The sequence below is a fragment of the Eublepharis macularius genome, chromosome 19 (assembly GCF_028583425.1).
Source record: "Eublepharis macularius isolate TG4126 chromosome 19, MPM_Emac_v1.0, whole genome shotgun sequence".
NCBI classification, from domain to species: Eukaryota; Metazoa; Chordata; class Lepidosauria; order Squamata; family Eublepharidae; genus Eublepharis; species Eublepharis macularius.
The window spans coordinates 6,772,359-6,787,335 of record NC_072808.1 but is presented as its reverse complement, the minus strand read 5'-3'; the positions used below and the strand labels follow the sequence as shown (position 1 = coordinate 6,787,335).

At 45.7% G+C, this 14,977-nt stretch overlaps 1 protein-coding gene across 2 annotated transcripts; it reads right to left on the bottom strand.

Moving 5' to 3' along the window:
• Positions 1 to 1,602: 1,602 nt before the first annotated feature.
• C19H17orf98 (chromosome 19 C17orf98 homolog) lies at positions 1,603 to 14,715 on the bottom strand. Of its 2 annotated transcripts, XM_055003228.1 has the most exons (3): positions 3,748 to 3,954; positions 1,846 to 1,945; positions 1,603 to 1,760 (listed from the first exon to the last, which is right to left on the bottom strand). In XM_055003228.1, the coding sequence occupies exons 1-3, from the start codon at positions 3,952 to 3,954 to the stop codon at positions 1,603 to 1,605; spliced, it is 465 nt and encodes a 154-aa protein (XP_054859203.1). The 2 variants fall into 2 exon arrangements, 1 of the variants encoding a protein (XP_054859203.1); XR_008598672.1 differs by lacking the exons at positions 1,603 to 1,760; positions 3,748 to 3,954 and adding an exon at positions 14,679 to 14,715 and having other exon boundaries at positions 1,860 to 1,945.
• Between the last annotated feature and the right edge of the window lie 262 nt (positions 14,716 to 14,977).

The following is a 14,977-nucleotide window of genomic DNA, read 5'->3' as shown; positions in this document are numbered from 1 at the left end:
TCAGCAGTGGCATGATCTTGATTATTTTGGGCCCCTTTTCAGCCATTTTCAGCCCCTTTTTGCCATTTTGGGCCCAGTTTTGGCCCTGAATGGCCAGGATTGGGTCCAAAACAGCCAGGATACGTGATGTCAGGGGGTGCGGCATATACAAATCAGTTGTGCCAATGACACATTTCCAGTGATGTCAAGGGTCGTGGCATATGCTAATGAGATATGCTAATGAGTTATGCTAATGAGTTCCTCCAGCTCTTTTTCTACGAAATGACCCCTGGGTTTTAGTAACCTGCAGTTCTTGGTGGCTGCTGGCTTCATTTGCCACCTCCAGGAGGGTAAGAAGCAGACTGAAAACCACACTTGGAGATTAGTAAAGACTCTCAAATATGCTATTTCTAAATGAATTAATTGATCTCTAAACATATAAAGTGCCAAGTGCAACCAGAACACACGTTATCAACAGCATCAGTTTCAAGCAAGATTCATATACAATGTATCCAATCTGAGTAGAAAAATTATAGACAACCATTTGTCAAAACATTTATCAAAACATTTAAGGTAGACCCTATATTCAAGTCCTCTAACATTTAAAGTGGACCATATGTTCAAGTCCCCTAGTGCCACTTCCAAAAAAAAATTTACGAATCAATAAACTTTGGTGGTTGTATCCAAGAAAGTTTACCGACGTTGTTTCCACAAGAATTTAAGCTTTCTCTTTATGCTTTCTTGTAGGTGGAGCCGAGCAGACTCTAGGAGGGGGACCCCAAAGGATCCAACCAATCAGACAGTGATATCCAGGTAAGTGTACCAACGTAGTTTCCACAACAATTGATGCTTTCTTTTGTTTTGCTTTCTTGCAGGGTGGAGCCAAGAAAACTCGAGGAAAGGGACCCCAAAAAGGATCCCCATCTCAACAAGTGGCCGGCTGAGATCTTTAGGCTTGTTTCATTGGAATACAACTTCCTCAGGGGCCAATTAATAATTTCACCTTCAAAAACAATTATCATAACATCACAATGCAATTCTTATGTGCATAGTCTCAGTGCACTCAAAGATGGTCTAGGAGAGGCCTGGAGATCTCCTAGAATTACAGCTAATCTCCAGACTATATACATCAGTCCCCCTAGAGAAAATGGCAGCTTTGGAACGTGGGCTGTATGGCATTTTGCTCTGCTCCACCCCCAAATCTCCCGAGCTGGAGATGGCAACCCTATATGCTGGCACACTAGTACCAACTGTGTACTTACTGGGGCAATGGAATGGGAGAGAAAAGAGACAGAGAGGACTCGCTGAATACAGGCCTGGAAAATTTGCTATGGGCTGCCTGTGGGAAGATAAGACAATGAAAGGATGTATGATTGGGAACGAGTGCGTTGGACGTTCGTTCTATGCCTTGACAAGACGTCCTTCAGAACTGAACATGCAAACCATTTTCATCCCACTTGAGAACATCCACGTTCACTCTAATGTGTAACTGTGCCGGTGTTGTATTTCCCCCAACAGCAACAAACGACACATGTATGAACAATTAAAAAAATGTTTATTATTTGCTTTTGGAAAAATTCCAGATTCTTAGTCTGGCCAGGAAAAGACACCATTTCCTGTTCTTTAGTAGAGGGGGAGGCAAGTGACTTCTCCGAAACAAGAGGAACGTGTGCGGAGATCAGGGGTGTTCCGACGGTAGCCGTAGCGCCCGTTGAACCCTCTAATAGGATGTGCGTCCGACAAGTACAAATGGTGACCAGCCACTTGCTGCAAAGAATGACCTACACAGAAGAGGACAACTCTTAAGACAGCAACACCACCAAGTGAAGGGAAACCCATGCCAAGGACTGGTCCAGCGCTTCTCACCTGCTCCTGCCCAGTTTCTCCGGTTTAAGTACCTCTGACCTGGCCCGTAAATATGGAAATAATCCACTATCCAGCCATTCCCAGAGGTCCCTCCACGGGTCTGTAACCACCAAAAGGAGGGGGGGGAGAAAAAAACAGAAGAGTCTTAGTGGTCTCGTCCAGTATCACAGCTGCAGTCCTGTACTGTCTGGAACTCCATTCGAAGTTTGTTAGATGTGTTTTTTTTATGTATTTGTCAGTGGGATACACATTTTTCCATGTTTCACAGATAATAGGTTCGATGTAGCAGATTTTGTTTATTGTAAAGATTCCAGTAGCACCTTTAAGACTAACCAACTTTACTGTAGCGTGAGCTTTCGAGAACCACAACTCTCTTCGTCAGATGCATCTGACGAAGAGAACTGTGGTTCTCCAAAGCTCACGCTACAGTAAAGTTGGTTAGTCTTAAAGGTGCTACTGGAATCTTTACTATTTTGCTACTACAGACTAACACGGCTAAGTCCTCTGGATCTTTGTTTACTGTGAGATCATAAAGGGCAGCTGTGGTATCAACATTCTAAAAAGGGCAGGGGGTGCCTCGTATTCAAGGGAAGAGTACAGAAATGGGTTCACACCTTCTAGAGTGGCAGGATGAATGGATTAATGGGTCTTCTCCACCGAAGAGCCCAGGACTTTTATGACATTGCTGCACACACCAGCTCTCTGCAGGCTCCAAGGATGGTTGATTGGCATTGAGACTATCTAAGACTTGCCAGAGCCCAAATTTTTTTTTTGAAATAGCAAGCACTTTCCTAAGGGTTTCTCTAGGTGTGCCAGTTTTGAAACAGTTGGGTCCAGATTGTCCAAACCCTACTCAGGTTCCCAACAGTCACACAGCAGTTGTGGGGAATGGCTGTTTTTAAAAAAGGAGAGCCCAAAAGATCTGAGAATACCACAATGGAGGAAGGGAAAGTTTCTGCCTCTTCCCCCCGCACCGCCATTTCCCGCCCCCCCCAGCCATTTCCCCATTTCAAAATTTCAAAAGTGAGGGTATTCCCCTGTTTTTATTGCCCCATGTGGATCCACAAAAACTATTTCGCCCATGTGCCACCCTGCACATGGGTGAAATCAACAGCAGCCCATACACAGGCTTTCCCTGTGGTGGCCCCCACCCTGTGGAACGGCCTGCCTGAGGAGGTCAAGAGAGCCCCCACTCTCCTGGCTTTCCACAAACGATGCAAAACCAAATTATTCAAAAGGCTTTTGTATTGTAGGGAGGGGCTCTGAGATGTTTCGCTAATGAGTTAAGGACCGTAGACTTCACCACTATGTTGCCTTATGTACTACCTGCTGTCTTAGATATGTGCTCCTATGAACTACTTGTGCGTCTAATGTCAGCCCTAGAATTGCTTATGTTCTGTTCCAGCGTTTCTTGAAGTCTGTATTGGATTCTTGCTAAATTTTGAAAAACCTTGCTATTTCCAGTCTCCACCCTCAAATCTCCAGGAATATCCCAACCCAGAGTTGGCCACCCTATGAGCACTCTGAGAGCCAAGCTACAAGTGATGAATGACACTTGCCTGGCAAGTGAACAGACTCACGTGTATTCCTTCCCGTTTACTTGCCCTTCACTTGCACTCCACTTGATCAAGTGGAGCGCAACAGGGAGGAATACACGTGAGTCTGTTCACTTGCCAGGCAAGTGTCATTCGTCACTTGTAGCTTGGCCCTAAGGCAGCCCCCAGACTGCCAAGAACAATGTTCCAGGAACAACTGGCTTACAGGAAAAATTTGCCGGTCTTTAAGATGTTATCGGACTACAACTACCCTCCTGAAACTGGCTTACAGGACGATGCAGAAGCAGATCCCACTAGAGTCTCTTCAGTGATCCACTCCCAGGTGGTTTCCAACAGGTGCCCTTACCTGTCCTGTTTTTGTCAACAGTGACTTGACCACTGGAGAGGAGAAGTAGCTGGCGGCATGGATATCCAGCTGAGCGTTATAAGGAGGCAATGGAGACCACAGTTTAGGGAGGATGTTTGTGTAGCTACTGCCAATGGTGTCCACCGCCACCCCGTCCAGAATGAATTCTTTTTGTCTCTGAAGGCGTCGCCGGGTAATGCAAGCCATGTTCGGCAGAGGCAAGGGAAAGTCACCAGCTTTGACGTACGGTGACGCCAGCCTCTCCTCTCACCCCCCACCCCTGCATCTCCTTGGCAACTCATTACCAACCCGCTTACTGCATAATCTGTCTCGGTGATGATGTAACCTTACTACATAAATGGTCTGTGTGATGCAGTTGCTCCCTCACAGCCAAAAGAAGATGATGCGTTCAACCAACCTCTTTTTATCTACCTGGACCGATCTTATCAAGCTTGGCGCAGCACGCCTTGTTAAAAGAGGATAGAATAATCCTTTCATCCAAAACCACTTGGAGTGTATGACAGAAAAATAGTATATCAGTATTTTAAATAGATTTCAGGTGTGCAAAAAACACCCACAACACACCTCCAATTCTTATCTCTCATTGCCACCATACAAGCCAGGGTTGGATCAACGGGGAGGCAGGGGGGTAGTCTGCCCCGGGTGCTGCCAAACACCTAGAGGAGTCCCGTGGCGCAGAGTGGTAAGCTGCTGTACTGCAGCCCAAGCTCTGCTCACACAACTTGAGTTCGATCCTGGCAGAAGGCGGGTTCAGATAGCCGGCTCAAGGTGGACTCACCCATCCTTCCGAGGTCAGTAAAATGAGTACCCAGTCTCCTGGGGGTAAAGTGTAGACGACTGCGGAAGGTAATGGCAAACCACTCTGTAAAAAGTCTGCCAAGAAAACGTCGTGATGCAGAGCTCGGGCTGCAGTACTGCAGCTTACCACTCTGTGCCACTGTTTTTATGTTTGTTACGTTTGTATGTCTTTTTATGTTTCTCTATGTGCTGTCTATTGTCTTTTTCTTTTCAGCTAAAACCCAAAAACGGCCAAAAAAAAAATACAAAGGACAGTAGTGATGGGCGGGTGAGATTCAACTGCGGGGCACTGTTGTCGACTTCACAATAAGGCCTGGGGTTACTTACAACCGACCTCCAGACTACAGAGCCCCCACAGGAAATAGCAGTTTAGGAATATGGCCTCTATGACATCACATCCCCGCTGAGCCCTTTCCCCATGCATCACCCCCAAATCTCCAGGGCATCCTCAAGATGCAGTTTGCAACTCTGCTGCACGGCCCTGCATCTTGCTGCATTTGCACTCTTCTTTCTGCTTCTTTCTCCAGACTGCCTGATGCAGAGCTGGATCCAGGGAGGCAATTCTTGATCTAGTGGGGAGGCTGGTTCCCTGCAGCCGGGAGGGAGGGTGATTTACGAACCGCCTGGCAAGGCTGTTATGATGACGGATTCACCGTGTCGCTGCCCTCTGGGCTGTGCTGAGCGCCAGCCACTTAGTGAGACACTTCCATTAACATCCATCCCCATCAGGGTGACTCTTTAATCTTCTTACATCAGCACCTTCCTACCATGGGCTGCTCTTAAAGAGACAGGGACCCTGAGGGCTTCTTGATGGCTGGGGTCGAAGCAACCGTGCCCCTTCTGGGCCCAGTTTTCAGAGCCCGGGAATGGGATGCACTCGGGTCGAAAGATATTAAACAGGCACAGCAAATGTTGCCAAGCAGATAAGGATAACAGATATCTAAGGAACCCACAATGTCATGGGGGGAAAGAGTGACATTTAGGAGTCATCTCAGATAAGAACTGAAGCCTTCTTGGCTGTGAGTAGGAGGCCCAATCCTGCACAAGTGAATGCTTTTTCGCCCCAGCGCTGGGATATTAAGCTCTTGTATCAGCTGTTTCGGAATCAAGGGAAATGTGCAACGGATACAATTACGGGACTAAAATCAAAAAGAGTCCATTAGCACCTTTAAGACTAACCAATTTTATTGTAGCATAAGCTTTCGAGAATCACAGTTCTCTTCGTCAGATGCATCTGACAAACAGAACAAGCTTTCGAGAATCACAGTTCTCTTCGTCAGATGCATCTGACAAAGAGAACAAGCTTTCGAGAATCACAGTTCTCTTCGTCAGATGCATCTGACGAAGAGAGCTGTGATTCTCGAAAGCTTATGCTACAATAAAATTGGTTAGTCTTAAAGGTGCTACTGGACTCTTTTTGATTTTGCTACTACAGACTAACACGGCTAACTCCTCTGGATCTAATTACGGGACTGTTTTCTTGCAAAAACAACTAGCAGCAATTTGCAAGACTATTTAACGTCAGCCGTGGGACTGATGCCCAGCCAATATGGACCCTGTGAATAGGAATGGTCAATAATAAAACAAACTGGCCAACTGAGGGATCTTATTGATTTTGAAAAGATTAACACGCAGAAAAAGAATCATGTCTTGGGCCAAATCTACAAACTTCTACTTCAATATGACACAGAAGCAGAACAAGTTAAAACTCGAATGCTAAAATGGATGCAAAATTTTGGAGAAGAGATAACCCTTTTGATTGAAAACAATTGCTTAATAAATGAGCAGCTCCAGGGGCCCTTTCTGCACAGGTTATTTGCCCTGCTGTTGCAAACTGTGTTTTTTTTCTTGCTTTCCCACAGCATTGTGGTGCATTTGTGTACTTCCTGAGGCTTCTCTAGCTTTTCTCCGTTCTTTGCTAAACTTGCTTTGCTGCAAAATTTTGGGAAAGTAAAGCCTGGATGGTTGCTGCGTGAGTGAGAAAGCTCGGACAAGGGAAGGGGGAATGGATATGGCTGAGAGACTGGGGCAGAAATATCATTGCCACTGTGCCGTATTGGTACCCACAGCAGCCACAGGGAAATCAAACATGCCTTCTCCCTGTTGGAAACACCAGGAAACCTGCATGAATTTACCTGAAATATCATTTTTGCCCATTATTCCATAGGGTTGCCAGCTCCAAGTTGGGAAATTCCTGGAGATTTGTGGGGTGGAGTATGGAGTATGGAGTATGGAGAGGGCAGGGTTTGGGGAGGGGAGAGATTTCAGCAGGGTATAATGCCATAGAATCCATCCTCCAATGCAGCCATTTTCTCCATGGGAACTGATCTCTGTGGCCTGGAGATCAGTTGTAATTTCAGGAGCTCTCCAGCTACCAACTGGAGGCTGGCAACCCTATTCCACTATGATATTTTGTTGTGCTTCGTTCTTGCCCAACTGTACCTCCCTTGCATTTTATAACATGTGTCATGTGATTGCAGAAGTATCACTGGCACCTATTAACCAATTAACCTATTGGTTAATTTGTATTTACATCTAGTAATACTTACGCAGCTAGTACTTCAGATGATCAAAGCACTTTGCACACATTTTCACACATTTGCACACATTTTCTCAGTAATCCTTAGGACAACCTTGAAAGTTAATTCAGAATTGCTATCTTTGCTTTGCTGATGGAGTGGGATGAGTCTGTGGTTTGCTTACAGCTACTTTGTAAATTCATGCAAGAAGCCAGATTTGAACCAGAGTCTTCCTCAGCCTCCCAGCCTAAAACCCTCCCACTAAAAGCTGCATCTGTGTAAGCAGCGGTCATTTCGTAGAAAAAGAGCTGGAGGAACTCATTAGCATACCTCATTAGCATATGCCACACCCCTTAACATCACTGGAAGTGTGTCATTAGCATAACTGATTTGTGCATGCCACACCCCCTGGCATCACCTATCCTGGCTGTTTTGGACCCAATCCTGGCCATTCAGGGCTGAAATGGGGCCAAAATGGCAAAAAGGGGCTGAAAATGGCTCAAAAGGGGCCCAAAATGGTCAGGATCAGGCCGCTGCTGAGCAGGAGAGTGATCCACCACCCGGCAGAGGCCCGATCCAGGCTGTTTCGGCCCCAATCCAGGCCAAAACAGGCCCAAAATGGCCGAAAATCAGGTGGGCGGGGCCACCTGCCATGTGACCTCTTTGGGGAATTGCCGGAACTGCATTCGTGTGCATTCCCCCTCAAAATGAGCCCTGTGTGTAAGATATGTACATATGCAAGATAAATTGTAAGCTACACAGCGCATGAAGAATCCGCTGGGATTACTGTTAATGTTTCAACTTCACTGTGATTCGGGCATGTGAACTGGCTCAATTCTGTCTCCATTCTTATGACGGAATTGGAAAATCCACTTTCTCTCTAGGCAACCTGAACGGATGTTTAATCAACCCCTAGCTAGAGACATGAGCCTTCTTTGTAATCTCCGTCTGTCCAACTTTAAACTCCAGGTTCTAGGAGATATGGGGGCTTTGGCACCCAAGACATTCTCGCCATAAAGGTAAATTACCCAGCGCAATCATGTCACCCCCTTTGACAAGTTGAAAGGATTGCGATCCTTTGGCCCAACCCGCCGTCTGGCTTTTCCAAGCCTTCAAATCATCCGTTGAGCTTCTCCTTACGTGAGCTTCAAGATTTTTTTTTTCCAGCATCCCTTTCAAAGCAAGAATGGGTGCCAACTCTCAATATAGCAGCCAACAATGTCTCACCAATATGATAATATTTTCCTGCACTTTCACTGGCCGTTTATAAATCCATCTGAGATTAGCACATTAAGCCCCACAAATATGTGTGTGTGTGTGTGCATGCCCATGCGGCGGGGGGGGGGGGGCAGATCACATCAATGGCTCATCCACTCAGAACTGTAAGCCTGCCATTCTCAAATCCCTCGCTACTACTACTGAGTAGAAAATGTTTCTACTGAGTAGAAATGTTAGGTATCTAGGCTTAGGGAAGTCAAATTTGCAATGTTTTGTTTATCAGGTCAAAAAAGCTTAAACAGATTGCTTGTTTTACTCCCAAAACTATTATAACTGTACTGTTTATATACTTATTGTTTGTATAAGATTGTGTAAGTTTCAATTTAATGGCTAATTTAGAATTTGCTTAACCTTATACTATGCACTTACTTTACTATTTTTTTTCCTTTTAAATAAAATTCTTTTAAAACTAAAGAAAAAGGAAATGATTTCGAGGCCCTTGTCCCATTTATTTTCAGTTCATTTAATTTTTTTATTGTCTGTGTTACCGTTTGCACCTTTCCCATACACGCAAGGCTCTCCTGTCAGGAGGTTGGCAACCCCAGAGAAGATCATTCCTCTAGAATCAGCATTAATTGGGCAAAGGGGCAATAAAACTGGATCTCTTCTTGCAATTACTAAAGGAGAATGGAATCCCCCACAGGTAAGTATTGAAAATATGTTTGAAATTCTCCTTACTGTGAGACGGTTTTGCCATAGAGTTTCCAGTGATTCTGGTAATGGCATTGTTACAGAATTTCTCGTGCTTTGTACTGCTACCCATTGTCATTTCCAGGTCTTTCCCATTGCAGTATACCTGCCTTTATTTATTTCCCCCTTGCTGCCACATGGAGTGGCAGTGGGGAAAAAGAGCTCGGGACAGGGGACCCCTGCTCGGGTTGCCAGCTCCAAGTTGGGAAATTCCTGGAGATCCAGGGAGTGAAACCTGGAGAAACCTGGAGAAAGTGGGGTTTGGGGAGGGAAGGGACTTTGGCATGGCATAATCCATAGAGTCCACCCCCCAAAGTAGCCATTTTCTCCAGGTGAACTGTTCTCTGTGTCCTGGAGACCAGTTGTAATTCCAGGAGATCTCTAGCTACTACCTGGAGGCTGGCAACCCTATCCCCTGCCCCACTGGCGGCTTTGGCAGCCTTAGCATCCATGAAAACTAAAAGTGAAGACAAAAGTAAAATTTTTACAACTGTGGTGCCTATTTGGAAGCTTCTGTGCCGTACTTAATCCCGATGTAATGTTGCTGTCCAGAGTCAGGCTCCGCAGTACCGGCTCTGCACACTTGCAACAGAAACTGGTGAAGGTCAGCACTGATTGGCTAGTGACTGTAATGTGAAAAGAGTCTCCTTGTATCCTCCCAACCATTCCGGGGACAGCTTAGAATGATTTTTTGACTTCTGTGAATTTCTGCACAGATGGCCCATGTGAAGCATGAGGGGAAAGGGGTCTGACGAAGAGAACTGTGGTTCTCGAAAGCTTATGCTACAATAAAGTTGCAGCTGACAAAGAGAGCTGTGGTTCTCAAAAGCTTATGCTACAGTAAAGTAGGTTAGTCTTAAAGGTACGACTGGACTCTTTTCTATGAGGGGAAAGGGGGAAGATTGAGAGCAGAATCAGTGTTTGATTTGTTGGTACAAATGTTTATCATGCAGGTTCTGAAACCAGGAAGATGCTGGCCTCACTCAGCTATTGAAGGATCTGCTGTGAGCTCTGTTAAATTTGTCCTCCTCATTGGTTTCTAAAACCTACTGCGAGTCCTCATTTACATCAGCACATTACTGGACACTTGCAAGCCTATTATAATAACTTACTCAAAGTTGCAATGTTTTTGTCAGCCAAAAGGCATTATGATTCCATGCACATCACAAAGAGAGCTGTGGTTCTTGAAAGCTTAAGCATCTGACGAAGAGAGCTATGGTTCTCGAAAGCTTATGCTACAATAAAGTTGATTAGTCTGAAAGGAGCTACTGGTTTTTTTACTATTTTGCAACTACAGACTAACACGGCTAACTCCTCTGGATCTATGACCATGCACATGAGCAGATTCCACATAAGAACCCGAGTGATATGACTGGTCCATGTAAACTAGTATTATTTGCTTTATTTATTTAGAATATTTTTATGCCATCTCTTCAGAGTCCTGCTCAAGGTGGTTTACAATTTAAAAACACAGTCTAAATCACAAGCCATTTAAAAAAAAAACACAAGTCTTAAAAAAACACAACCCTCCAAGATCTCAGGGCCAAGCTACACATGACAAATGACACTTGAACGGCAAGTGGATTGAGTGGAGGGCAAGTGAACAGGGAGAAATACACTTGCTGTTCAAGTGTCATTCGTCATGTGTAGCTTGGCCCTCAGGTGAAGGTTTTTACTAACCATGGGCCAAGCTACAAGTGACGAATGACACTTGAACAGCAAGTGGATTGAGTGGAGCACATGTGAACAGGGAGAAATACACTTGCCGTTCAAGTGTCATTCGTCACTTGTAGCTTCGCCCCATGATGCCTTTAACTGGAGATTGGCCTCAGGACCTTCCACATGCAAAGTTATATCAGGTTTGTCTTCCATACTTTCATGGCTTAGGCTGGGAAAGAGAGACTGGCCCACGATCACCAGTGAGCTTCATGGGTGCACCACTCTGGCTCTCAAAGCAGGAAAGATCCAGTAATTTGGAGGCAAGGCGACTAGACCCTGTTTCTCCAGACAGCAATGCCTTGATCACAATAGCTGTAGCAGCCGGTAGATGATGACAGCTGTTGCAATGTCAACTGAGGTTGATGCACATGAGCGGTCTCCAGCTAACCGCATAGCATTCTAGAACAGATCCGTGACGTTGGTGTGCTACTGCCAGAACTGATGTGTCATTGCATGTGCTGAATCTTACACTACACCGATTGGCCCAAAACATAACAACAACAACAACAACAACATCGTGTGCTTCGATATACCACCTTTCTGGACAGATCAGTGCACTACTTAGAGCAGTGAATAAAGTCAGCATTATTATTATCCCACACAGCTTCAGACGTTCCTTTTGCATCTATCCACGTCCACAACTGGATGTCCTTTCGGCTTTAATCCAGTCCCATCATTAAGAATAGCGCTATTCGTACTTGTTCTCGGCTCTTCCCCAGTAGCCAATTGATTGTCATCCAACCTGGGGGGCCTGTCTTCAAGCACTGTATCTTTTTTTCATTTTGAATTGTCTCATCATAGGGTTTTCAAGGTAAGATTTGGTTTACCGTAGCCTTCTTCTCCTGCGCAGTAGTAACCAGGGTTAGTTGAAATGACACTGCCATTGTCTGTAAAAGATCCTTTGCCAGTGTCACCAGTTCCTCAAAGAGGTCACATGTCAGGGGGCCCCACCCACCTGACTCTCGGCCATTTTGGGCCCATTTCGGCCTGGATTGGGGCCGAAACGGCCCAGATCGGGCCTCTGATGGGTGGTGGATCACTCTCCTGCTCAGCAGTGGCCTGATCCTGACCATTTTGGGCCCCTTTTCTGCCATTTTCAGCCCCTTTTTGCCATTTGGGGCCCAATGTCGGCCCTGAATGGCCAGGATTGGGTCCAAAACAGCCTGGATAGGTGATGTCAGGGTGTGTGGCATATGCAAATCAGTTATGTTAATGACACACTTCCAGTGATACCAAGGGGCCTGACATATGCAAATGCGTTATGCTAATGAGTTATGCTAATGAGTTCCTCCAGCTCTTTTTCTACAAAATGACCCCTGGACACAGGTATACATCATGCCCATCATCGCCTCCCCATAGGAGCACATGCAACACATGTTGGTCTCTCCATTGTCCTTTTCAGCGTGTCGGATGAGACCTGAAGGCCCTGGCTTAACTTTGAAGATGACCACCTTCCGTACAACACTTCCCACCCACCCCCCTTACATCAAGTCTGGTTTCCCATCATCCTCTTGTCTCTCCCAGATGAACTCTTTGGCTGGGCAACGCGGGGAGAGCTATGCTGCTGCCCAGGGCTCTGATCTCCGAATTAGTTTTATATATATAGATATTCCCCCTTCTGCCCGACATCCAATGTGCAGCTGGTTTATGGGCACATGGAGGAAAATCAATACTCTATCAAAGTAATCCTGCTTTTATGGTAGGCTTTCTGGCCGCGGCCGCTATTCATCTGAGACTCTAAACACTAACTAAATCTAGTGGGCACCGTTCACCAGCCCTTTCGGGGGTCAATTTGCTCCAGCAGAATTGATTGGGCTCTCAAGCATGTTGCTTTTTTATTATTGTATTGTATTTTATTGTATTGTATTTATTTATTTTTCTTTGTGGGCTGTTGTGTTTTGGGGGATGGGTTATTTATCATCCACTTATCATATTATTTATGTATGGCTGCGGGTGCAACAGCAGTGGCTGCTGGTACTAGTGTTGTCCTGATACTAGGATAATTATCACCAATGGTATACTATTAGTAGCAAAATATTTTCATAATATAGTCTTCAAACTGTATGCCTGGAAGCCTGGAATTCTTCAGAAGCTTATCAAGGGGTTTGCCAATGATAAGATTAGTAATGAACAGTGAAATTTTCTTGAAAGACAGATAGGCTATTGTTTACCAGGCTTCTTCTTTGATGAGCTGGGTGCATTGCAGTTCAAGGCCCAGTAAGCCTGAGTCTACCACAGGATTTGTGCCTGTTACCTACAACTAGAGTTAGCAACCTCCAGGTAGAGCCTAGAGTTGTCTCAGAACTACAACTGCTTTCCAGACTACGGAGATCAGTTCCCCTGGAGGAAATGACAGCTGTGGAGGGTGGACTGTACGGCATGACGTCCCTGATAAGTTCTCGCCCCTCTACAAAGTTTGTCCTCTCTAGGCACTGCACGCAAATCTCCCGGAATTTCCCACACAATACATACAGCATTTCCCATAATTCTTTGCAACTATTTTCTCCTCCCCACGCTTTCCCCTGTAACAGACTCAATGAACTCAGAAGGAAGGGGGTGGTCTGTTCCCTATGTGGCCACAGGAAGAAGTTGCTAAACTCAGAGACATAGGACTGTGTTTGTGGCTAAGCCAAGGGCACCCAGCTGTGATCTGTCTTCCTAGGATGAGCTGGGAGCTTTGCTATTCAGAGCCAAACTACAAGTGATGCCTGATACTAGTTGGACACTTGTCAGCTTCCCCCAAGTTTTGATGGGAAATGTAGGTGTCCTGGTCTTGCAGCTTGGCTCTCCAACTGCTGTTCAACAGACTTTTCAACTGTCACATGTCCAACATTCTGCCAAGCTGCCTACATTTCCCATCAAAACTTGAGGGAAGCTGACAAGTGTCCAACCTGTGTCATTCATCACTTGTCGTTTGGCACTCAGTCAGCTGGTAGACAGCACATAGAGAGCTGGTAGAGAATCCATACCGAAAGGCTGCAGCAGAGAAACCTGCCAACGATCAGTGCTGAAATGCAAATAGAAAGGGGGATGGTCTCTGGGCACGTGCAGAGAGCATTCCCTTCCTTTATTAAGGACTGTCTTCCCCTAAACATCTGGAATTATTTGTCCCCATCGACTGTTATTTAGAAGTATACTTCCTCTACACATGGGTGTTTAATTTAGCTATCACGGCTAACTGCCACTGAAATGTCTCCCTGTCTCTTTAGATCCAGAGGAGTTAACTGTGTCAGTCTGTAGTAGCAGAATATTAAAGAGTCCAGTAGCACCTTTAACCAAATTTATTGTAGCATAAGCTTTAGAGAACCACAGCTCTTGCATCTGACGAAGAGAGCTGTGATTCTCGAAAGCTTATGCTACAATAAAGTTGTTTAGTCTTAAAGGTGCTACTGGGCTCTTTACTATCTCCCTACCTCTTTAGAAATTAACTACTGGTTCTGTACAGCTGTTTGGGATGCTATCTTTGTTAGAAATTCATACGGCAACTGTTTTTCTTTTAAAAACAAGAGGCAGGGAAAGAAAGCCTAGCACACGTGAAGAGGAGATTCCTTCCCACAGACACGTATTCAGACGCAAACACAGGCACACACCCAACTTGTACCTCTTCTCCCATGCGCACACATTCTCACCCACATACTCTTGCATGCTCTCCACACCTCCTGCTGAAATCTAATCCAAGCAGCCCATAAATTAACCAGGACAAAGACACATTCCTGGCCTCCTTGCCCCCCCTCCACCTCAGCCCCTTGGCTCCGTAGAGTCGCCTGCGCCAACATTGCAGGAGAGCAAGGATGTTTTTCTCTCTAGCGCTGGCATCCTGAGAGATTCCCCCCGTAAATCTCCCCCGCTTTGTTGTATTCCCTCCACCCACCCACCCACACACAAGCTGTTTCTATTCATTCTAACCTGGTAATTTCATCTTCGTGTACAACGTTGGAAAAAGGGAAGGACGGGAAGGGGAGGGAAGCCCAGGAGAGGGAGAAAGAAAAATCTGGAGGAGATAAAGCTGAGTTGGCTTCTTCCCCTGTGCTCCCCTGGCCCCGTCTCTTGGCTCTCTGGAGTTGCTTTCAGAATAATAATCAAGGGGCCTCCGGATCAAGAGGCGCCCTCCAAAGCCCAGCCAGGGCTCAAGGACATCCTGCCCCGACAAGCGCTGACTTGCAGTTGAACCTTATTTTTTAACCCAGGCACAGGCCTGGATTTAC